The sequence below is a fragment of the Loxodonta africana genome, chromosome X, assembly GCF_030014295.1.
Source record: "Loxodonta africana isolate mLoxAfr1 chromosome X, mLoxAfr1.hap2, whole genome shotgun sequence".
NCBI lineage: Eukaryota > Metazoa > Chordata > Mammalia > Proboscidea > Elephantidae > Loxodonta > Loxodonta africana.
Window position 1 is genome coordinate 40,979,727 of NC_087369.1, and position 25,254 is coordinate 41,004,980.

Here is a 25,254-nt window from a genome sequence, read left to right on the forward strand (position 1 = left end):
TTTGTTTATTGACTCCCACCAGGTTCTGGGATTCCTATCTCTGCTGCACTGGGAAAACCTGCATTAAACCAAGGACTTCATCTCCCTGAGATACTCCAGGCAGAAGTCGGAGGCACCCAAACCTGCCAGATTTGTCCTGGTCTCCCCGGGCCAATGGCAGGAATAGGGTTCAGGACAGGCCTCCCCATTTTGGGTTGAGTGATCCCCAGAATTTCAATCATGTCTTTCTCTTGACTCTGCATCATTCCTGGGACCCACCCTCTGCTGACCTGTGGCCACACCTCTCAGACTAGAGACCTCATCTTCCTGAGACCTGAGAGTTGGAAATCAGAGTGAGCCACATCCTGAGCAGGCTGTTTTGGGAATACTAAGTCTGGCTGCGGTGTCAGGGGTTACCTGAACCCCGAGTTCTCAATTTGGTGACCCCTTCCTTCTTCACTCAGGCTTCTGACCTTGCTTCTGTGTAGGACCTGGTATTCCTTCCTCCACTAATGTGAGTCCAACTGAGACCAGGGGTGGGATTACTAGGTCATTCTAAGGTCCTCAGCGCTCTAGACGGACATCAGGGTGCTGCACACCTGGCTACCCCTGCCCAGGGGCTCCCAGAGCTGAGAGCAGGGGTGGGTTGTGGACAGCCCCTCTTTTGTGGGAAGTCCTCCTTATTAGCACTAAGGGTCCTCTCCTCACCTCCAGTTAGGGTCTAGGTCTCCTCCCTCTTGAGAACTGGGGTGCTTCCTTGGACCAAGGTCCGCCCGTCATCCCCGAGACTCTCCAGGCCGAAGTCGTTCTGCTGGCCTCGAGGCTGGCGGTTGGGGGCGAGACTTGGTGGTACCTACTGTGTTCTAGGTTAGGTGGTCCCCTTAGCTCACGTTCAGGTTCCCCACCTGGACTCCTGACCAGTCCTGAGCCTCCACCCTCCTCTGATGATGAGCCGCGACCCCCAGATCAGGGGCGGCAACTTTCCGGCACTTCCTGTGTGGAAGACAGGACGTCAGGAAACGTCACATCTGGCCAAGGCTGGGGGCGGGGGTCTCTAAGGGCCAAGGCTGTTGGCGGGGGGGGAGGGGGGGCTTCCGAGGGCTGACAGCAAGGGCGGGACCCCTGAGACCCCACTGTGCAGACTTGGGTGGTCCCTTTGTGCTCTCAGGGTCCTCACCTTGATACCTATCAGAGTCTGTGGATTCTGCCTATACAGACCTAAGGCACAGGCTGAGAAAAAGACCCTCACCTCGCAGAGACCCTAGAGGGGCAGTCAGGGCGTGCCTCATGCTACCCCTGCCTGGGGCCTCACAAGAGTGCCGGCTGGGTCGGCGCTCTGAGAAGACCCTTTTTGGGGGGTAGGTCACGCCTTGACACTCAGGGTCCACACCTTACCCCAGTTAGGGACAAGACTCCTCCCTCTGCAAAACGGGGGCGCCTCTTTGGACCTAGGCCTTCCCTCCCTAGTACTCTTAGTGCTGAAATGAGGGAGCACTCTGCCCGGTACTTTCCAGGATCAAAACGGGCTAAGGTCTGTACGGGTCTTTCTGTTTTGGGGGGTCCCCTCAAAACACACACAGTCTTCACTTTGACTCCTGTTAGGTCCTAAGGTCTATTCCTGCTCGAGAACCAGGAATGCACTCCCTCCCACCACCCATTAGACCAAAGCCCTTGCCACCCAGAAACCCTACAGGAGACAATAAAGAGGTGCCTCAGACTGACAGCTTTGCTGGGACTTCACAAAGCTGTGAATAGGGGTGGGACTCTGTGAGGAGCCCTTGTTTTGTGGATCCCTTCATAGCAGGAAGGATCTTTTTCCTGCCCCCTACTAGGGCCTAGGTGTCCTCCCTCTGCAGAACTAGGGCCAACTGCAATGTCCCAAGGATCTGACACAATCTCTGCATAACCATTTCTGGGAAGGAAATGAGGGTACTGCTTAGTCTGACTGCTCTGAGCTTTGCATCCCAACTCAACAGCAGGGGAAGGGACTTTGTGGGGCCTTCTCTGTTCTGGGGTGGATGGTTCCCTCGTTCCTCAGTCAGGGTCCTCACCTTGATACCTGTCGTGGATTGAATTATGTCCCCTGAAAAAATGTGCGTATCAACTTGGTTAGGCCATGATTCTCAGTATTGTATGGTGGTCCTTCATTTTGTGACTAAGTTTTTTGGTGTGTTTTGCCTATTACTTCAGTCTATTGATATAATTAGTACAAAGCATGTAGTCAAATATTATTTATTAACATAATGCAAAAAGGAACCACCTAACATTTAAGCCATTTATTTACTAATTAAGAAGAAAAAAAGTAGTGAGATGCTTCAAAAATTTAGGCAAGGTTACATTGTTGCTTAAAACTTAGAATCTTTGTGCTGATAGCTATCTTTCTGGTGGACTTCTCTGTTTCTTTTAAACATTCTTTATCTCTTTGTAATTTTTATTGTGCTTTAAGTGAAAGTTTACAAATCAAGTCAGTCTCACACAAAAACTTATATACACCTTGCTACATACTCCCAATTGCTCTCCCCCTAATGAGACAGCCCACTCCCTCCCTCCACTCTCTTTTTTCATGTACAGTTCGCCAGCTCCTAACCCCCTCTACCCTCTCATCTCCCCTCCACGCAGGAGAGGCCAAGATAATCAAAAGTGTCCACCTGATCCAAGAAGCTCACACCTCACCAGCATCCCTCTCCATCCCATTGTCCAGTCCAATCCCTGTCTGAAGAGTTGGCTTTAGGAATGGTTCCTGTCCTGGGTCAACAGAAGGTCTGGGGGCCATGACCACTGGGGTCCTTGTAGTCTGAGTCAGACCATTACGTCTGGTCTTTTTATGAGAATTTGGGGTCTGCATCCCACTGCTATCCTGCTCCCTCAGGGGTTCTCTGTTGTGTTCCCTGTCAGGACAGTCTTCAGTTGTGGCCAGGCACCATCCAGGTCTTCTGGTCTCAGGCTGATGTAATCTCTGGTTTATGTGGCCCTTTCTGTCTCTTGGGCTTGTAATTACCTTGTGTCCTTGGTGTTTGTCATTCTCCTCCGATGCAGGTGGGTTGAGACCAATAGATGCATCTTAGATGGCTGCTTGCTAGCATTCAAGAGCCCAAATGCCGCTCTCCAAAGTGGGATGCAGAATGTTTTCTTAATAGATTTTATTATGCCAATTGACATAGATGTCCTCTGAAACCATGGTCCCCAAACCCCAGCACCTGCTATGCTGGCCTTCGAAGCATTCAGTTTATTCAGGAAACTTCTTTCCTTTTGGCTTAGTCCAGTTGTGCTGACCTCGCCTGTATTGTGCGTTGTCTTTGCCATCATCTAAAGTATTTCTTATCTACTATCTAATCAGTGAATACCCCTCTCCCATCCTCCCTCCCTCCCTCCCCCCTCTCATAACCATCAAAGAACATTTTCTTCTCTGTTTAAACGATTTCTCGAATTCTTATAATAGTGGTCTTATACGATATTTGTCCTTTTGCAACTGACTAATTTCACTCAGCATAATACCTTCCAGATACCTCCACATTATGAAATGTTTCACAGAATCATCACTGTTTTTTTTTATCGCTGTATAGTATTCCACTGTGTGAATATAGCATAATTTATTTATCCATTCATCCATTGATGGGCACCTCGGTTGCTTCCATCTTTTTGATATGTGAACAGTGCTGAAGTGAACATGGGTGTGCATATATCTGTTCATGTAAAGGCTCTTATTTCTTTAAGATATATTCCAAGGAGTGGGATTGCTGGATCGTACGGTAGTTCTATTTCTAGCTTTTTAAGGAAGCGCCAGATCAATTTCCAAAGTGGTTGTACCATTTGGCATTCCCACCAGCAGTGTATAAGTGTTCCAATCTCTCCACAGCCTCTCCAACATTGATTATTTTGTGTTTTGGATTAATGCCAGCCTTGTTGGAGTGAGATGGAATCTCATTTTAGTTTTGACTTGCATTTCTCTAATGGCTAATGATCCTGAGCATTTGTTCGTGTATCTGTTAGCTACTGGAGTGTCTTCTTTAGTGAAGTGTCTGTTCATATCTTTTGCCCATTTTTAAATTGGGCTCTTTGCCTTTTTGTAGTTGAGTTTTTGCAGTATCACGTAGATTTTAGAGATCCTGCGCTGATCGGAAACGTCATAGCTAAAAACTTTTTCCCATTCTGTAGGTACTCTTTTTACTCTTTTGGTGAAGTCTTTGGATGAACATACGTCTTTGATTTTTAGGAGCTCCCAGTTATCTAGTTTTCCTTCTGTATTGTTAGTAATGTTTTGCATACGATTTATAGTATGTATTAGGGCTCCTGACGTTGTCCCTAGTTTTTCTTCCATGATCTTTATCATTTTAGAATTTATATTTAGGTCTTGATGGATTTTGAGTTCGTTTTTGTGCATGGTGTGAGGTATGGGGTCTTGTTTCGTTTTTTTGCAGCTGGATATCCAATTTTGCCAGCCCCATTTGTTAAAAAGACTGTCTTTCCCCCCTTTTAAGTGCTTTGGGGCCTTTATCAAATATCAACTGCTCATATGTGGATGGATTTATGTCTGGATTCTCAATTCCCTTCCATTGGCCTATGTATCTGTTGTTGTACCAGTACCAGGCTGTTTTGACTACTGTGGTGGTATAATAGGTTCTAAAATCAGGTAGATTAAGGCCTCCCAGTTTGTTCTTCTTTTTCAGTAATGCTTTACTTATCTGGGGCCTCTTTCCCTTCCATATGAAGTTGGTGATTTGTTTCTCCATCTCATTAAAAAAATGTCATTGGAATTTGGATCGGAATTGCATTAAATGTATAGATTGCTTTTGGTAGTGTAGACATTTTTATAATGTTAAGTCTTCCTGTCCATGAGCAAGGTATGTTTTTCCACTTACGTAGGTCTCTTTTTGTTTCTTGCAGAAGTGTTTTGTAGTTTTCTTTGTATAAGTCTTTTACACCTCTGGTAAGATTTATTCTCAGTATTTTATCTTCTTGGGGGCTACTGTAAAAGGTATTGATTTGGTGATTTCCTCTTCGATGTTCTTTTTGTTGGTGTGGAGGAATCCAGCTGATTTTTGTATGTTTATCTTGTATCCCGATACTCTGCTGAACTCTTCCATTAGTTTCAGTAGTTTTCTGGAGGATTCCTTAGGGTTTTCTGTGTATAAGATCATGTCATCTGCAAATAGAGATACTTTTACTTCTTCCTTGCCAATCTGAATGCCCTTTCTTTCTTTATCTAGCCTAATTGCTTTGGCTAGGATCTCCAGCACAATGTTGAATAAGATTGATGATAAAGGGCATCCTTGTCTGGTTCCCGATCACAAGGGAAATGCTTTCATGCTTTCTCCGTTTAGGATGATGTTGGCTGTTGGCTTTGTATAAATGCCCTTTATTACGTTGAGGATTTTTCTTTCTATTCCTATTTTGCTTAGAGTTTTAATCATGAATGAGTGTTGAACTCTGTCAAATGCCTTTTGTGTAATAATTGATAAAATCATGTGATTCTTTCCTTTTTATTTATATGATGGATTACATTAATTGTTTTTCTAATGTCGAACCAACCCTGCATACCTGGTATGAATCCCACTTGGTCATGGTGAATTTTTTTTTTGTTATGTTGTTGAATTCTGTTGGCTAGAATTTCATTGAGGATTTTTGCATCTAAGTTCATGAGGGATATAGGTCTGTAGTTTTCTCTTTTTGTGGTGTCTTTACCTGGTATTGGTATCAGGGATATGCTGGCTTCATAGAATGAGTTTAGGAGTATTCCGTGCTTTTCTATGGTCTGAAATACATTTAGTAGTAGAGGTATTAACACTTCTCTTAAAGTTTGGTAGAATTCTCCAGTGAAGCCGTCCAGGCCAGGGCTTTTTTTTTGGAGGGGGGGGGAGTTTTTTGATTACCTTTTCAATCTCCTCTTTTGTTATAAAAAAAAAAATTATAGGTCTATTTATTTGTTCTACCTCTGTTTGTGTTAGTTTAGGTAGGTGGTGTGTTTCTAGGAATTCAGTAATCTGATATGATTCTTTTCATTTCAGTTGGGTCTGTGTAATATTGTCCATCTCATTTCTTATTCAGGTTATTTGCTTCCTCTCCTGTTTTTCTTTTGTCAGTTTGGCTTATGGTTAAGCAATTTTGTTTGTTTTTTTTTTTTTTGACAAAACCAGCTTTTGATCTTGTTAATTCTTTCAATTGTTTTTTCTGTTTTCTATTTCATTTAGTTCTGCTCTAATTTGTATTATTTGTTTTCTTCTCGTGCCTGAGGGTTTCTTTTGTTGCTCTCTTTCTATTTGTTCAAGTTGTAGGAATAGTTCTTTGATATTGGCCCTTTCTTCTTTTTGTGTGTGTGCATTTATTGATATAAATTGACCTCTGAGCAGTGCTTTTACTATGTCCCACAGGTTCTGATAGGAAGTGTTTTCATTCTCATTGGATTCTATGAATTTCTTTACCATCCTTAATGTCTTCTATAATCCCGTCTTTTTTGAGCAGGGTATTGTTCAGTTTCCAAGTGTTTGATTTCTTTTCCCTGCTTTTTCTGTTATTGATTTCTACTTTTATGGCCTTATGGTCAGAGAAGATGCTTTGTAATATTTCAGTGTTTTGGATTCTACTAAGGTTTGCTTTATGACCTAATATGTGGTCTATTCTAGAAAATGTTGCATGTGCACTTGAAAAGAAAGTATACTTGGCTGCTCTTGGGTGGAGTGTTCTATATATGTCTATGAGGTCAAGTTGGTTGATTGTGGCATTTAGATCTTCTGTTTCTTTATCGAGCTTCTTTCTGGATGTCCTGTCCTTCACTGAAAATGGTGTGTTAAAGTTTCCTACTATTATTGTGGATCTGTGTATCTCACTTTTCAATGCTGATAGAGTTTGTTTTATTTATCTTGCAGCCCTGTCATTGGGTGCATAAATATTTAATATGGTTATATATTCTTGGTATATTGTCCCTTTAATCATTATATAGTGTCCTTTCTCATCCTTTATGATGGATTTAAATTTAAAGCCTATTTTGTCAGAAATTAATATTGCCACTCCTGCTCTTTTTTGATTGTTGTTTGCTTGATACATTTTTTTCCATCCTTTGAGTTTTAGTTTGTTTTTGTCTCTGAGTCTAAGGTGTGGCTCTTGTAGGCAACGTATAGACATCGTGTTTTTTAATCCATTCTGCCACTCTCTGTCTCTTTATTGGTGCATTTAGTACATTTACATTCAGCGTAATTGTGGATAGGTATGAATTTAGTGCTATCATTTTGATGTCTTTTTTTGTGTGTTGTTGACAGTTTCTTTTTCCCACTTAATTTTATGTGCTGAGTAGATTATATGTTGTCCTTTCCTTTTATTCCTTGTTGTTGATTTTGTTTGTGCTGAGCCTCTATGTTTTTTCTTTATTTTATTTTGACATGTAGAATAGTTTGTCTCCTTTGTGGTTAACTTATTATTTACCCCTATTTTTCTAAATTTACAACTAACTTTTTTCTTTCTATCGCCTTGTCTTCCTCTTCATATGGAAGATTTATGACTACATTTTTTAGTCCCTTTTTATTTTCTTAGTTTTGTCTTCTTTTACGTAAGAACATCACTGTTTCCCTGTTTTGAGTGTTTTTCTTATCTTGAGATATTTTTGTGATTTCCCTGCCTTCGTTGACTTCTAATTGCTCTGCCTAGTGTTCTAGTCTTGGGCTGATACCTGATATTATTGATTTTCTAACCAAAGAACTCCCTTTAGTATTTCTTGTAGTTTTGCTTTGGTTTTTCACAAATTTCCTAAACTTCTGTTTATCTGGAAATGTCCTAATTTCACTTTCATATTTGAGAGACAGTTTGGCTGGCAGTTTTTTCCTTCAGTGCTTTATATAAGTCATCCCATTGCCTTCTTGCCTGCATGGTTACTGCTGAGTGGTCCAAGCTTATTCTTATTAACTCTCCTTTGTAGGTGACTTTTCATTTATCCCTAGCTACTCTTAAAATTCTCTCTTTATCTTTGGTTTTGGCAAGTTTGATTATAATATGTCTTCGTGAATTTCTTTTAAAATCTACCTAATGTGGAGTTCGATAAGCATCTTGGATAGATATCTTCTCATCTTTCACGATATCAGGGAAGTTTTCTGCCAACAAATTGTCAACAATTCTCTCTTTATTTTCTTTTATCATTCCCTGTTCTGGTCCTCCAATCACTCGTAGGTTATTTCTCTTGATAGAGTCCCACATGATTCTTAAGTTTTCTTCATTTTTTAAAATTTCTTTTATCAGATTTTTCTTCAAATATATTAGTGCCATGTGCTTTATCTTCAAGTTCAGAAATTCTGCCTTCCACTCGCTCAATTCTGCTTCTCTGACTTTCTATTGAGTTGTCTACTTCTGTAATTTTATTGTTAATCTTCTGAATTTCTGATTGCTGTCTATGGATTTTTTCATCATGTTCCTGAATAATCTTTTTAATTTATTCAAGCGTTTCATCTGTGTGTTCCTTGACTTGTTCTCTGTATTGCCTCGTTTCCTTCCTGATGTCTTTAAGGGTTCTGTATATTAATCTTTTGTATTCTGCCTCTGGTAATTCCAGGAAGGTGCTTTTATCTAGAAGACCCTTAATTCTTTGCTTTGAGAACTTGTTTAGGTGATCATGCTCTGTTTCTTTATGTGACTTGATATTGACTGTTGTCTCCAAGCCATCTATAAGTTATTAGTTTATTTTATGTTTGCTTACTGTGTCATAGCTTTTTGCTTTGTTTTGTTTTGATATGCCCACATGGGTTGCTTGAGTGAGCTAGCTTGATTATTTTTGCTTTTGGAGCTCTGAGGTCCTGTCCCTAGATGGCTAGACCTGTTATCAGGTATATCAGTCTAGGAGTCCATTCACTTTTCTTGTATGAATTCAGCTCAGGTGTCCAGATAGCTGATCATCAAGTGTGTGGTACAGGCTCTGTCGTAGAATCTTAGAGGGGCAGGGGTGACTGGTGTAGGTACTGGTATGTGGTTGCAGCAGGGGGTCACACTCTGAACAAGGCAGTGGGCTGAGAATTGTCCCGCACGTGTCTCTGAGGAAAGTGTGTCCCTGTTCCCTATAGTGTACAGGTGGGTGGGTTCTGCAAATGGATCATGGACACCCAGTAGTTTTTGTTGTAAGGACTGGGAGGTATCAGTTATTCTTGGACCCCTGTCGCGGGTGGCTGGGTGACCTGAGTAGAGCTACCAGTCCTTAGGGCCCTGATGTGGGTAGGTGAGGACCTTGTTTAATAGGCAAAGCAATGTCAAACATCAGGCACCCACCTCTCTGCTGCACAGCTGAAACAGTTGGAGTCTGCCAACAAAGGGGCTATTCTCCTGAAATAGGCCCACAGAGGTCCATGCAGAGGCAAAAGGTACTCGAGTCCATGGACTGTTTATGCTTGGACAGGAGCCACATCTGTCCTGAGCTCCCCCAGTTAGTGGAGCTGGGAAATTATCTTTTCCCCCAACTGCAAATTTATTTCTTCTCCAAGGCCAGGAAGATGGCTCCAGGCACTCAAAGGACCTATCTCAGGCCAAGGGAACTCAGCCGCTGAAGCCGGCTTGGGAGCGGGGCGGGGTGGAGGGGGGGCGCAGTCAACTATATGCAAACACTTAGCTTTTGCCGAAAGCTCTGTTCTTCTCTGGTTCCGGAGGTGTGGGTAGGCTGCGTGGCAGTCTTCTTCTCCCTGAGGAAACTGTAGCCGAACACTAGTACCAGCCCATCACCGCCGCTCCCAGGAATGGTGCCTAAGGGCTCCCTGAGATTCAGGTCTGGTAACTCCTCTCTGCCTCTGAACGCTCTCTTCCTCCCCTGCCCCTCAATTCATTTCCTAAGCTTGCCTTTGTTGTTCAGGGCTCCTAGCTTGTCATAAATGTACTCGCTTGACTTCTTTTTTTGGGTCTTTGTTGTAAGAGGGCTCGCTGGAGGTGTCTGTCTATTCCATCATTTTGGCTCCACCTCCTAATTGTAATTTGATGTTAAGAGGATCAGAGTAGGACTGGAACACCACCCTCACTCAGGTTACCTCCCTGATCCAAGGTAAAGGGAGTTTCCCTGGGGTGTGGCCTGCACCACCTTTTATCTCTCAAGAGATAAAGGGAAAGGGAAAGGGAAGCAAGCAGAGAGTTGGGGACTTCATACCTCCAAGGAAGCAGCACCAGGAGCAGAGCACATCCTTTGGGCCCGCGATCCCTGCACCTGAGAAGCTCCTTGACTATGGAAAGATTGAAGACAAGGACCTTCCTCCAGAGCTGACACCCTGAATTGGGATTTGTAACTTACTGGACTGTGAGAGAATAAATTTCTCTTTGTTGAAACCATCCACTTGTAGTATATGTGTTGTGGCAGCCCTAGATGACCAAGACAGAATTTGGTACTGGGAGTGGTGTTCTTCTCTGACAGATATCGAAAATGTGGAAGCAGTTTTGAAACTGTGGATGGGTATAGTTGTGAGAGCAGCAGAGGACCAGAGCTGTAGAAAACCTACAGCGACAGAGAAGCAGCAACAGCAGGGAACCAGCAGCAGCAGAAGAAGACCAGCGTGAGAAGGCTCTGGACCCAACTCACAGAAGAGGAGAGCTGAGTGCCTGTATGCAAGAGGCTTCCTGGCGGAGTGTGGTGCCTCTGGGCACATATCAGTGGAGCTATTGTGCTTTGGAACACTTGCCCCAGCAGGGCAGCAGTGGGGATGAGGCCCGATGAGCCAAGAGGCCAAGAAACCAGGAAACAGAAGCCGAAGAGATGAAAAACACAAGAAGCTGAGCTGCCTCAGTCTCAAAAGGTATGGCCATGACCTCAGGGGTTTCAAAGTGTGGAGCCATGGCCTCTAGTGTTTCTAAGGGGAGAGTTGCCACTCAGATGGACTAGAGGGATACTGCATCTAAAGCTGAGGGAGGAGAGTTGCAGTTCCAGTGAGCCTGGAAGGTGGAGCTGAAGCCCAGGGCGAAGGGGCCTCCACTCAGAATCTAGAGAGTGTGGCCAATACCTAGAGTCTGGAGGGCAGGGACATTGGGTAAATTGTCTCAGAGAACAAAAGATTGTTTTCAAAGCAGTATGTCTAGCTTGTGCCATTTCTGCCATTGTACCTTTGGAAGCAGATAACTTGTGTTCTAAATTTCACAGGTGGAAAGGAATTTTTGAATTTTGGACTTGGGCTTGATTTAAGACTTTTGCTACGCTATGATGGGATGAATATGTTTTGCAGGTTACAAGACTGTGATTTTTGGGGGGCCAAAGGGTGGAATGTAATGGATTGAATTAGGTACCCCACAAAATATGTATATCAAATTTGTTAGGCCATGATTCCCAGTATTGAATGGTTGTTGTCCATTTTGTGATTGCAATTTTGTGTTGAGAGGATAAGGGTGGGATTGTAACACCATTCTCACTCAGGTCACCTGTCTGCTCCAATGTAAAGGGAGTTTCCCTGGGGTGTGCCTAAACAACCTTTTATGTCTCAAGAGATGAAAGGGAAGCAAGCAGAGACCTCATACCACCAAGAAAGCAGCAACAAGAGCAGAGTACATCCTTTGGGCTTAGGGTCCGTACACCTGAAAAGCTCCTTGGCCATGGGAGATTGAGGACAAAGACCTTCCTCCAGAGGTGATGGAGAGAGAAGGCCTTCCGCTAGAACTGACACCCTGAATTTGGACTTGTAGCCTACTGGACTAAGAGCGAATAAATTTCTCTTTGTTGAAGCCATCCACTTGTGGTATTTCTGTTGTGTCAGCACTAGATGACCAAGACAACACCCAATCAATTCTGAGAATCTACCCTGCACTTACCTGAGGATCCTCTCTGATCAAGGTCCACACCTTAATGACACCATGATTTGGAATCCGGGTGATAGATATCTGTCCACAGCTCTTCAGCACCTCGAAGGAGTGACAGCAGAGATAAGCCTCTATGTTGTTGTTGTTGTTGTTGTTGTTGTTAGGTTCCATCAGGTCGGTTCCAACTCATAGCGACCGTATGCACAACAGAACGAAACGCTGCCCAGTCCAGAGCCATCCTTACAATCGTTTTTATGCTTGAGTTCATTGTTGCAGCCACTGTGTTAATCCAACTTGTTCAGGGTCTTCCTCTTTTCCACTGACCCTGTACTCTGCCAAGCATGATGTCCTTCTCCAGGGACTGATCCCTCCTGACGACATGTCCAGAGTATGTAAGACACAATCTCGCCATCCTTGCCTCCAAGGAGCATCCTGGCCACACTTCTTCCAAGACAGGTTTGTTCGTTCTTTTGGCAGTCCATGGTATATTCAATATCCTTCGCCAACACCACAATTCAAAGGCGTCAACTCTTCTTCGGTCTTCCTTATTCATTGTTCAGCTTTCACATGCATATGATGCGATTGAAAATACCATGGCTTGGGTCAGGCACACCTTAGTCTTCAGGGTGACATCTTTGCTCTTCAACACTTCAAAGAGGTCCTTTGCAGTAGATTTACCCAATGCAATGCGTCTTTTGATTTCTTGACTGCTGCTTCCATGGCTGTTGATTGTGGATCCAAGTAAAATGAAATCCTTGACAACTTCAATCTTTTCTCCGTTTATCATGGTGTTGCTCATTGGTCCAGTTGTGAGGATTTTTGTTTTCTTTATGTTAAGGTGTAATCCATATTAAAGGCTGTGGTCTTTGATCTTCATTAGTAAGTGCTTCAAGTCCTCTTCACTTTCAGCAAGCAAGGTTGTGTCATCTGCATAACGCAGGTTGTTAATGAGTCTTCCTCCAATCCCGATGCCCTGTTCTTCTTCATATAGTCCAGCTTCTCGTATTATTTGTTCAGCATACAGATTAAATAGGTATGGTGAAAGAATACGACCCTGACGCACACCTTTCCTGGGTCCTTCCATCATCCTCATTCGGGATCATCAGCTTGATATCTATCAGAGACTGAGACTCCTGCATCTAGTGACTTGAGGTGCCCTTCTTAGGCCCAGGCTCTCAAATCCCTGAGAACTCTAAAGGATGAGTGAGGGGATGCTCAGCCTGACAGCCCTGCCTGGGGCTTTCGAGGTTTGAGAGCAGGTGCCAGTTGGTCTCTGGGTGATTCCTATATTTATGGGGTGTTCATCGTCCCAGTCCTCACTCATGGATGTCCTGCTCTTGGTTCCTGTCTCTTGGACTAACGGCTTCCTGGGAAATGTCCCATCCCTCCAAGTCTTGAGTCATTTGCCTCCTGGAAACATTGCAGAGAATGGGTCCCTGTCCGAAAGCAATGTGAGACAGGGACGCTGCAGCACAAGATAAAGGGCCCAGGACAGGTGGTGGGCTGCCAGAGAAAATACACGGGGATCTAGTGCATCACTTCATCAGCCAGACTTGGCATCTGTGTTTTTTATTTTTTTGTATGTGTGTGTATAACCAAATATATCCATTTATTTTTTTTATGGTGCTTTAGGTGGAAGTTTACAGCTGAAGTTAATTTCTGATACAAAAATATATACACATATTGTTATGTGACATTTATTTGCAATCCGTATAATGTGACAGCACACGTCCCCTTTCCACCCCAGGTTTCCCATGTCCCTTCATCCAGCTCCTGTCCATTCCTGCCTTCTCATCCTGCGTCTGGACAGGAGCCGCCCATTTGGTCTCCTGTATCTGCTTGAACTAAAAAGCACACTCTTCACAAGTATTGTTTTATGTTTTATAGTTCAGTCTGATCTTTGTCTGGACAGTAGGCTTCGGGAATGGTTTTAGTTCTGGCATCTATTTTGACTTCTTTCCTAAAAGGTTTACCTTCTACAGGAAAGGGGCTGTCCAAGTTGATTTTGTGAGCCTCTATGTTTTGAGGTTATCTGAGATAGCATAAGTAGATGATCATGATTTCAGTGAGAAGTATCTCTTTATCTCATTTATTCATACCACTCATTTATTTTGGTATTCTTATGGTTCTGGCTGTGTATTCCAACTCACTGCTTTGAGCACAAAGATATTCTTTTTATCATCCAAGAGACATTTTGTAGTGGTGAGAAGGACAGTGAATTAAGAGACACAAGGTAAGCCTCTGGCTGGGAGGAGTGGAACAGTGTGCGCTCCAGAGGGATTCAGACCGGGGCTCTAGTCCAGCTCTGTTATGTACTAGACTTGTCAACTCGCACACATTAGCAAACTTTCTGAGCCTCAGGTTCTTCATTTGTGAAGTGGATTTGATAAGTCCTGTCTTCTAGGATTGTTGAAATTCATGTAATGTATGTACCTGGCAGAGTGCCTGGCACATTTTGAGACTTTATAGAATGGCAGGTATTACTATGATTATTTTGACCCTATAACCTGACCCTAAGAATGCCAGTAAATTTCCATTAGTCCTTAAAGTGGCCCAAGCCAGATTTGGCCCACCCCGCATGTGCAGAAGGGCCAGCTGGGACCGCTAATTGACCCCAACAGAGGACCCAGCAACAGGTGGAATGAATCAGAAGAAAACTCATCACCGGGACCCTATTCCGAAGCCAGAAGTCTGACAGGAACCATGGCACCTCCTGTTTCCTGGCCACCTTCTAGAATTTTTCCATCCCCGGTATGCCTGCACAGTCACCGTAGTTCTAGGGGTCAGATGTGAGAAACTTCCTCCCAGGTCCTTGCTCTGCGCATTGCAATAAAATATCTTCTCTTTGTCAAAGACCTGTGCCGAGGTTATTGGCAAGTCTGAACGTGCTGGACAGGGATCCACCTTCCCTGGTTCACTAACAATTTTGGAGCTGGATGTGGGGCCAGAGTGTCGCACAGACCCCCTGTCTGGAGCCCGGCAGCAACTCGACCATGAGCAGAACGTCCACCGACCCTCAGCAACCATCAAGCCCCTTGTTCAGGAGGATCCTTTGGGCCTCCTAACTGCCACCGAGGCGGCAACCAGCCCAGGGCACTTTTGCTTTGAGAATTAGAAACTAACTCAGGAATGGATGCCTACTAGGTAAGTGCCCTCGGAATTTCTCTTGTTAAGTGTGTAAGTGCTTGGAATTGGAGGTATCTGGAGGATGGAAGCAGAACTAAGACAACCCCATTAGGGGGGACTGAAGCCCTACTAAGGTCATCCTCGTTACTCCCCCACTCCACCTAATAGATGGCAGAGAATGGGCGGCCTAGCCTCTGGTTGTTAGGTTCCAGTTCTGGTTCTCAGTGAGTGTGAGTGAAAAATGGGAAAACCCTGGCACTCTTTGTTTTTTCATATGGATTCCAATTATTGTTTGGGGTCACTTAACTATGCTACCATCTTACAGTTAGATTTGTTTTGCAAAACAGAAAGAAAATGGGATGAAATCCCCTAAGTACAAATCTTTATGTCTTTCTTGCAAAATAAAAACCTACAAAAACAGTGTAAGCTAATGGTTGCAGGGAACAAAGGAAGGGGAGAAAAGCCCCACCTGGATAGGTGTGGGGCCAAAGCCAGACAGTTAAAAGGGATGAGTGTTAGGGGGCCAAGGTCTTCTGGTTCCCTCCGGCCAGAGGCCCAAGGGGAAATGCATATGAACAGGAAGTTTTGGACTCATAGTGACCCTATAGAGCAATTCTACTCTGTCCCATAGGGTTTCCAAGGAGCAGCTGGTGGACTTGAACTGCAGACCTTTTGGTTAGCAGCCATAGGGTTTAACCACTGTGCACCAGGCTCCAGTTAAGGTATAGAGAAGACTAGAGTATGTTAAAAGGATTGTGGTTAGGTTTATGCATTTATCTGAATGTACTTTTTTTTTTTTTTTTTTACTATGGATAGTGAATGTTTCTCCTACCTAATGTAAAGCAGACCTAAATGTATGCTGGAAATGAACATCGGGTATTAGAGATTACAGAGAGCATGTAACTCTGCCTTCGGCCAGTGCTAAATTGGACATGCTAACGGGGAACTAGGATTTGCCCAGGAGAAACACGGGCTCCTTGTTTATAGAGTGGGGGCTTAGGTCAACCACCTGAGCCACACTGAGATTTGCATTTATCCATACCCCTTCCACCTGGAGGTGTAGGCCCAGCAGTGTTACTCCTTTGATGGAACCCTCTGCCACTCCTCCGGAAAATTGCTCCCAGGCCTCCTGAGTCAGAGACTTCCAGTCCTGCCTAGGGAATAGTGTCTGCAGCACACACCCGTAGTGGGGTGCAGTTTGGCCAGGGACCCAGCCAGATTTCCTCACGGCAATTTCCACTGAGATAAGTGTCTGCCGCACTGGATCACAATGGCCAGGCTAGAGGGTTTATCTGGGTCCATACACCGTTCTCCACCTAACTCCAGAGGAACGGAAGATGGTCTCAGAAATGACATGTCAAGAGGCCAACAGGTTGCATAACCTCAACCCACAAAATGGCGTTAGACTCCCAGCAGCCAAGGCTGTACGTGCCCCAGATATCGGCTGGGGGCAGGACAGCTAGAACAGGATAAAAATTGTTTGACAGCAAGGGACCCCAACACAGAAGAGCCTTATGAACGTTCAGGATGTACAACAACGCCCCAAGGAAAATCCCTCCAGCTTTCTAGAACGGGTATACAAAGCATACCAGCATTTTACTGACATAAGCCCTGAAGACCCAGAGAATGCCTGGTTCCTAAATAATGAATTTCATCACTCAGGAGTGCCCCCAGCATCAGGTGGAAACTTCAGAAGTTAGAAGGAGGTCTAGGAATGACTACTTCACAACTTGTTGAGATTGCCTTTAAGGTCTTCAATAATTGGGACCAGGTACAAGGAAAAAGGCCGTGCTCCTGGTAGCTGCTCTTGGAGGTTACCCGCCACCCAGGCAGATCTCATGTTGAATAAGTCCTCAGCCCCAAAAGGAACAGTGGCCGACCCAAGGCCCCCTAAATCTAGGCCCCAGACAGTGTCTACTGCAAATAGAAAGGACAGTGGAAATAAGAGTGCCTCTGGCGGCCAGCCCGGCCCGACCAGGAAACCCGTAACAGTTTCTGCTCCTGTCAGCCAATGACTTGGACTGATGGAGCCCTGGGGCCCCTCTGCAACCCACAGGGAACCCCAAGTTGCAATAACAGTGGGAGGACAACTTACACAACAGACCAGAGAACTGGAAAACATGGCCTCTGCTGCTGTCCCAGGCACACAGGGGACCCTCCAGCCACCCCAGGCAGGAACAAGTCTGCAGTCCCAGCCATCAGCAAGCTTCATTGGCAGGATGGAGAGCTGCCAAACACAGGCAGAAGTGCCACACAGCTGCAGGGCCTGGCGAGACGGTCACCATCCTTAACAAACCCCACACCCTGTCAGGGCTGACAGTAAAAAGCATCTTGGCTGGTGGGACTAGAGGAAAGAAAACCTACTAGAGATGCCTTTTTGGAGTAATGTACTATGTTTGCTCAACAGAGGTGGCAGGTATACACTGCCCTGGGTACCAGAAGGGAGAGTCTCACATAATTAAATGATCAGGCAGCCAAAAAGCTGCTAGAACAAAACCCCCGAAACTTGCTTTGCTTTAATTCCTAATCTTCAGCTACCAGGAAACCCCCAGTGTGCTGAATGTGATACACACAGAGCTTGTGAATGGGGCTTTGACCTCGAACAGAGCAGAAAACAGGTGGTTGTAGAATTTCCAAGGACAGGTGTTATTACCAGAACACCCGATGCACCCGATAATAGAGGCAGCTCATGAGAGCACACATTACGGTCCACATGCTGTGTTTCACTGGCTAGCCAAACTGATTAAAGGGCCTAATCTACAAAAGAGTCAAAAATGTGTCACCTCTGTGAAGAACAAGCCAAAACAGGCCCAGCACCTCCTATGCCTCAGGTACATGCTGGCGGGACTGGACCCGGAGAAGACTGGCAAGTGGACTTAACAGTTATGCCAATGGCTCCGGAAGGTTTCAAGTATCTTTTAGTGTTTGTAGATACCCCTTTACCTTATGGGTAGGAGCCTTCCCCACCGAATGGAAAAGGCCTCCGAGGTAAGCAAGGCTGTCCTCAGTGAAATGATTCCTGGATTTGGCCTACCTTATTCAATTCAAAGTGATAATAGAGGAGCCTTTGTATCCAAAGTCAGGACATTTGTGAATTTGGTGGGAGCTACATGCTCCCTGGAGTCCACTACTGTTACTACTACTGCCATGACTGCGTGTTTAGAAGGTCTAGTTAGAAACCTAAGCTAGTGTGGGCAATGTGGGTGAATACTTGTATTCTGAGAGACCAGTCTGCCCTGGATCAAGCTGCTACATTGCCCTGTTGAGAGTCCGGGTGGCCCCTAGAAGCTGGCTCCAACTGAGCCCTTATGAAATGTTGTATGGGAGACTTCTTAAGGCAGCCTGGGGATGTAGTGCTCCAGATGACCCTTAAGTAGTCCAGGAACTTAGTGTTTCCAGGTACCTTAGGTAAAGCTTCTATTTCAGTCTCCTGGGCCGGGGATGAGGACGACTTGCATTTCAGTGGTTACTGGGGTGTGTTCTGCTTATACAGGGCGATTCCTTCTCTTCTCCTAGCACCTAAGCAACATTTATTGGCCATTTGCTTTGCCCTCCTAAATTTTAGGGGTGGAGCAAGGCAGCAGAAGCTGGTGAGTAGCAGTGGTTCCCAGAAGTTAGAACCCATCAGCGGGTGTACAGTGTTTATGGGGAGGTTGTTTTAATTAGATTGAAGGGAAAATCTCTCTGAGTGTATGAAAGGACCTGGCAGCAGGAGAAAACCAATGAAGTTTCTGGTGGCAGTATAGCAGAAGGGTCCTGGACACCATCTCCCTGGGTTCAAATCCTGGCTCTGCTAGCTTTTGTTTTGGGGTCAAGGGACTTCATTTCCAAGTGGTAAACTGAAAACCACTTAGACATTTATATTTCTTTTTGTGAGTTTGGTGGGGAAGGTAAGGGGAAGACTTAAGCTCTCCTTTTCTACCTTCTATGTCTTCTTTGCCTGCTACCTCCAGGAGATAATCATTCCTTTCCTATTCCTAGGTCCCTAAAACTCTACCACACGTCAGCAGGAAGTAGCCAGATGAGTAAAAAAAACAGCCGACTCTTATTCCTTAAGGTTAAGGAATTGCTACATATCAAGGGTTGATTGTAACCTGAATTTATGAGTGCCAGTAAATTTCCATTAGTCCTGAAACCTGCCTAAGTCAGATTTGGCCCACCCAGCATCTGCAGAAGGGCCAGCCATGACCTAATTGATCATAAGAGCGGACACAGCAACAGGTGGAACGAATCAGAGGAGAAATCATCACCCGGACCCTATTGCGAAGCAAGAGGTCTGGCAAGAACTGCATCACCTCCTGTTTCCTGGCCACCTTCTAGAATTTTCCCTCCCAGAACATCTGCATGGCCGCCATCTTGCTGCCCAAGACACATGTAAGTCCCGCTTCCCTGTAGCTCAGGGAGTTGACTCTGAGGAACTTCTTTCCATCTCCTTGCTATGCGCATTGCAATAAAGTTACTTTCTTTCTCAAAGACTGGTGTCCGGATTATTGGCAAGTCGGAGTACATCGCAGAAGGACCCACCTTCCCAGTTTGAGTAACAACCCCAGAGGGCCACCCAGCCCAGTAGATTTTTTTTTTTAATACCTGGGAGATGTCAGAGAATACATAGTGCTCTTGGACAAAGAAAATCAGATCAGCCAAAATGCTGCTTAACAAGGAAAACTAAGGTTTCCCCATTGGAGTATCTTTTATATTTTGGGTATGAGGATGTCTTTCCCAGCTGGATACAACTGAAAGCCCTAAGATGTTGTTCCAAAGGCCAGTCCCTTCTTTCTTCCTTCCAAGCTGTCTTTCTGTCCTCAAACAAACAGACAGTTGTCATTGAGTTGATTCCAACTCACAGCGACCCAGTAGGACAGAGTAGAACGGACCCACAGGAGTTTTCTTGGCAGTAACCTTTATGGAAACAGATCACCAGGTCTTTCTCCCACTTAACTGTGGAGCTACCAGAGCTCCTTCCCCAAAATCTAGACCTCATTTAGAGTTTGCCAACTTGCCCACAAAATAACCTAATTTGAATGCCCTTCTATTTGAGAGTACTTTGGCTCCCCCAGACCAGGGCCAAGTGATAGTCCAGAGGCTGCTGAGCATCCCACCTCAAGGGAGTGTCGCCCTTATTTCTCAGGAAGTCCCTGGACATGCTGTGCATAAGACATCTACTCAGTGCGTGTGTTCAAATGAACTGGGAAAAGAGCACAGCACACCTTCCAGTTCTGCCCCAGGTGGGGATTTCTCTCTGGTTTACCCACCATCCCAGAGTCACTGTGAAGAGCTGGTTTCCACTCCAGGCTCAGACTCTCTATGCTATGACGCATCATGGGAGTGTCTGGCCCTGTGCACCACTCCCACCTTAAAGCCTAACTTAAAATAACCTTACACTGAGGCCTCAGGGCATTTACACCTCACTGCTCACATCTGAAAGTCCCATCTTACCCTTCTTTTTACTTATCCTTTAGTTCATAGAGAGAGTATCTTGCCCTCTTCCTTATATGATAACTGCTCTTGCTATAAAACCTATGGACAGAGGCTGAGATTTCGTCGTCTTAGAATTCCAGCAATATCAAGGATCCTTCCAGGAGCACATGCTCAATTAATGTTTGGAGAATAAAAAAACAAGTAGGTAAGAGAACAAATAATAAATTTAATAGTTTGAATTTCCTAAGCAAATCCATGTATATATCACACAGCCTCACTAAAAGAAAAGTGAATGATCTGCCTCAGACTTGACTAGGGGTGGGAAGAGCTGTTGGATGGGGCCCTGGAATGTGCACTGGCCATTGCAGTAGGATCAGCCCTGGCTGCAGCTCTGGCTTGAGGTCTCTTTATCTCTCAAAGCGTCTTCATAGTGCAATGGGAAAGCACTGGGGAATGTATCATACACCTTGGCCCAAAACTGCAGGACTTTTTTCTTGTTGGCTTCAGTGTGGGCTCTGGGACCCACAGGAATTCATAGGATGGAGGATCACTGTTGGGTACCTGCTGGTACTCCAGGTACTTTTCCTGCACCAAATCTTTGGTGAGGAGCTTCCTGGGCTCCCCATCAATGAAATGTCCCCACCTATCGTAGATCCCCAGCACATTCAGCAATTTCCAGATCTCTACCACAGTGGCCCGGTTGCCATTCCTGTAGATCACACCCAGGAGAGGCCTCAGGAGTCCATTTTTACGAAGCCCGTTTCCCATTAGCTCTTGTACACGCAGCACCTGCAGCAGCAGTGTTCGTGGATGGGGCTCTCTGAGGCCCCTTGGGAATGTGAGCAGCAGGGGAGCTCTGGGGGGGCCCCCAAAAGGAGGAGAGGATGAGGACGGGGGACCATTCCTCTTCTGCTGCAGTGGCCTGAGGCTCCTTATCAGGGGCGCGGAGCTTACTCTTCTGACCACGTGGCCTGACGTTTCTGGTCAAGGACAGTGGGCAGGAGTGTGGGAGGAGGGTAGGTGATGTGTGTCCACTGGAGGAGGGAGGCTGAGAGGGTGTGCACCCCTTGAGCAGAGAGATGCCTCCTGGCTTTAACAACGACTGCCTCTGCAGTTTTTCCTGGATGGCACTGCTCTAGGAACCCACAAGTCTCCTGATCTCCTGCTCAGTCTGTCCTGAAACCTTGTGGGGGAAGTTGGGGTGAGGCTTAACCTGCAGCCTGGCAGCCCTGCCTGGGCTTTGCTGTGGTGACAGCAAGGGCTGGCAGTGGGCTCCTCTGTACTGGGGTTAAGGGGTCCTCTCAGTCCACTTTCATGGACATCGTATCAACAGTTGGCAGGGCTTGGGCCCCTTCTCTTTTTTACTCTGAACTTGACACATCAGAGCCCCCTGGGACAGTGTAGCAGGAAGGGAAGGGGCAGCCCGGCCACCATCCCTGGCAGAGAGAAGACCCCCAGTCCTGACAGTTCAGTGCGGCCCTTTCTTTCCTTGGATCCTTGGAGGACTCAGTCCCTGTGCGTAATACATGTAATGCATGGAAAGCACCTGGTACAGTGCCTGGCATGTTCTGGGTCTTCAAAGAATGGCAGTTATTACTAGGATTATTTGGACCCCAGATGAAACCACCCACCTCTCTGGGGTTTTTTCTTATTTAAATCCAGGATGTGTCAGTGAATATGCAGTGCCCTAGGAAAAGGAAAACCAAATCAGCCAAAATGCTCCTTAGAATAGAAAACTGGGTAATATTTTTCATCAGGGAATATGTTTTTTAATGTGGGTGTGGGGTAGACTTCCTCAGCTGGATGGAACACAAAGCCCTAGAATTATTGTCAAGGACAACCATTCACCCTCCCAGCTGCCTTTCCAAGTCACCTGTTTTCACTGATACCTCCACCATCAGAAATCTAGTTTTCACTTGGAGTTTGCCAAAGACACTCAGGATAACCTCATTCAAATGTCTGTTGCATGGAGTGGGCTCTGGCTCCCCCAGCCTAAGACACAGTGCCAGAACAGTGGCTTCTTGACATCTCACCTCAAGGGAGTATCATCCTACTTCTCAGAATCTTCCTAGAAATAATGTGCGTAACACACCCAGTCAGTGCATGTGTTCAACTGCACCAGGAGGAGAACACAGGACACTTTTCAGTCCTGCCCCTGGTGGGGATTTCTCTCTGGTTTACCCACAATCCCAGGGTAACCATGAAGAGCTGGTTTCCATTCCAGGCTGTCTTTCACTGCTGAGAAATATCATGGGTTTTTGTCTGGCCCTGCGCACCCCTGTGGAAAGCCTCATTTAATCCACCCCTCATCCCCTCACCCCACCCCCCCGCCACATGCAATCTAACTTAACATGACCTCTACTGAGGGATCAAATTGTCCCAAACTTCCCTGCCTCAGGGCATTTACACTAGAGAGGTCTCATCCCAAACCTCCCCCCTTCTTACTCTTTTTACTTGTCCTTTGGGTCTTAGAGTGTACATCACCATCTTCCTTACATGATGGCAGCTTCTAGACCCTAAACTTCTATGGCAGTGGTTAGTTTTTTTTTTTTTTAACATTCCCAGCATTAGCACTGCATCTTCCAAAGAGCACATGCTCAATGAATCTTGGAGGCATAAGTGAGCAGGTGAATAAACTGACAAATGAACAGAAAAATAAACCCATTACCGACGAGTGGATTCTGACTCATAGTGACCCTAAGGACAGAGTAGAGCTGCTCCATAGGGTTTCCAAGGAGTGGCTGGTGGATTCAAACTACCAGCCTATTGGTTACCAGCTGATTTTTTAACCACTGTGCAACCAGGACTCCTAATTTATTAATTTCTTCTACATTAAATAAGTTAAGCAAATATAGTTATGCATCTTTTTATTTTATTTAATAAGACTGAAAAAGATTAAAAAACCAAACAAATCCATTGCTTTTGAATTGATTCCTACTCATAGCAATGTTATAGGACCTTGTAGAGATTAACTAAAAAAACCAAACCCATTGCCTTTGAGTTAAAAGCTAAATATTGACTATCTTACTTTTTTGTCTATTTCTTGTATCTTTTTTTACTGCTGTGTTCTTTACATTTCTAAGAAATGCCTGTTTGAATGTCATGTTATCTTCCTTCAGACCACTAAAATGGAAACTCCCCCCCCTTTTTTTTCTTTCCCAAAATAGCAAAGCTCTTTATCTTAAACTTGAGAAACATCAATAAATGTGTTATCCATGTCATTAATGAACTTAGATTATAATGCTAAAAACAGCCTTCACTTGAAAGGGTTAACATTTGAAAAATAAAGAAAGAACATACAGTTAAATCCCTAAGTGACCTACATAGAGCAGAAACAGAAAGGTATGATACACTGTGTTCCCTCCTGTCCCCCCCAGCCCTCCACTCCTTGGAACAATGACTGCCCTCTTCAACCACAAAGTGAAGAATCTGCCTCACGCTTCACTAGGCCTGGGAGGAGCTGCTGGACCTGGCACAGGAGCACGCACTACACTGGCCATAGCAGTAGGATCAGCCCGGTCTGGAACTGTGGCTCTGGCTCTCTCTTCCTCATCTCTCAAGGCCTCTTCATACAAGGATGGGAGAGCACTTGGCACGGTATCATTGATCTTGGCCAAAAACTCCAGGATTTTCATCTTGCTGGTTTCAGCATGGGCTCTGGGACCCCAGAGAAATTCATAGCTTGGAGGATCGCTGTTGGGCACCTGTCGGTACTCCAGGTACTTTAGCTTCACAAAATCTTGGGTGATGAGTTTCCTAGGCTCCCCAAACATGAAGTGCCTCTTCCCTGCAAAAATTTTCATCTTATTCAGGAATTCCCAGATCTTCTCCTCACTGGCGCAGTTGCCCTTCATGAAGATCACACCCAGGAGAATCATCAGGAGACCAGTTTTTGGCAACCCCCTGCCACAATTCAGCCTCCCATTGTTAGGGAGGTCCATTTTGCTCACAAGGGCATAGGAGTGCTTGATGGAGTCGATTTCCTTTAAGGCGATGCCAAAGACCACCTCCATGCTAAAAGAAGCTCTCCTGAGGATCTCGAGGAAGCGTTTCTTGTACTTTTTGTTGACAATCTTCAGCATGTCTTTCTTCATGACGAGCTTTTTCATTTTATACTTTTGCACCAGGAACTGCACCAGTGTACCCACCTTCTCAGTTAGAGGGTCTCTGCGGGACCGCTTAGTGGATGGTTGGTCCTGGGAGGAACTTCGCCTTTTCTTACCTTTGCTCTTGGCACCTGCATAAGATCTTGTACGTGAAGCCCCTGGAGAAGTAGTGCGGGTGGACAGGGCTCTCTGAGGGCCCTGCAGAGTGCTACGTGACTTAGCACCAGGCTTTCTCTGGGTAGTACACCCAAAAGGAGGAGCTGAAGAGGAGGGAAACTTTTCTTTTGCTGTTGCCATGGCCTGAGCACCCCTGAGAACCTTGGTCTCACCTTGTTTCTGCTGGCGTTTCTCACGTACACAGAGATTACTCTTCTGAGTGTGAGGCATGACTGGTCAGGGACACAGACAGGAGGAGAGTGAGTAGGACAACAGGTGACGTATGCTCCCTGGAAGAGAGAGGAGAGACAGAGTTAGCACCATAAGTAAGGAGATACCGCTTAGGCTTTAAGAAGGCGCCGCTGCAGGTTTGCTTGAAGGCACTAAGCTAGAAACTTTAGAGGGTTCCTGTGCTCCTGGTCATCCTGTCCCCTAAGAACCCTGTGGAAGTAATTAGAGTATGCCTGAGGCTACATCCTGCCAGCCTTGCCTGGGGCTTACTAGAGCTGAGAGCAGGAATTGGCAGGTCTAGACTCTGGGCCCTCTTCTGTTCTGGGATAGATGGCCCGCTCACTTAACGCTCAAGACCATTATGTCAACTGTTGGCAGGTCCTTCACCTTCGCCCCCCGCCCCAGTGATGCTCTAAATTTGATGCATTGAACCAGGGTCTTCATCTTCCTGGGACCACCTAAGAGAAAGTGAAGTAGCACCCTCTCAGGGGGCACTGAGTGCTGA

The 25,254-nt window shown here is 45.4% G+C and overlaps 1 protein-coding gene across 1 annotated transcript; it reads right to left on the reverse strand.

The window, feature by feature from the left end:
• Nucleotides 1-700: 700 nt before the first annotated feature.
• LOC100674273 (melanoma-associated antigen B3-like) lies at nucleotides 701-24,913 on the reverse strand. The gene is made up of 5 exons (XM_064278421.1): nucleotides 23,745-24,913; nucleotides 21,211-21,290; nucleotides 20,783-21,112; nucleotides 870-972; nucleotides 701-802 (listed from the first exon to the last, which is right to left on the reverse strand). The coding sequence occupies exons 1-5, from the start codon at nucleotides 24,747-24,749 to the stop codon at nucleotides 701-703; spliced, it is 1,620 nt and encodes a 539-aa protein (XP_064134491.1). The 5' UTR covers nucleotides 24,750-24,913.
• Nucleotides 24,914-25,254: the final 341 nt, after the last annotated feature.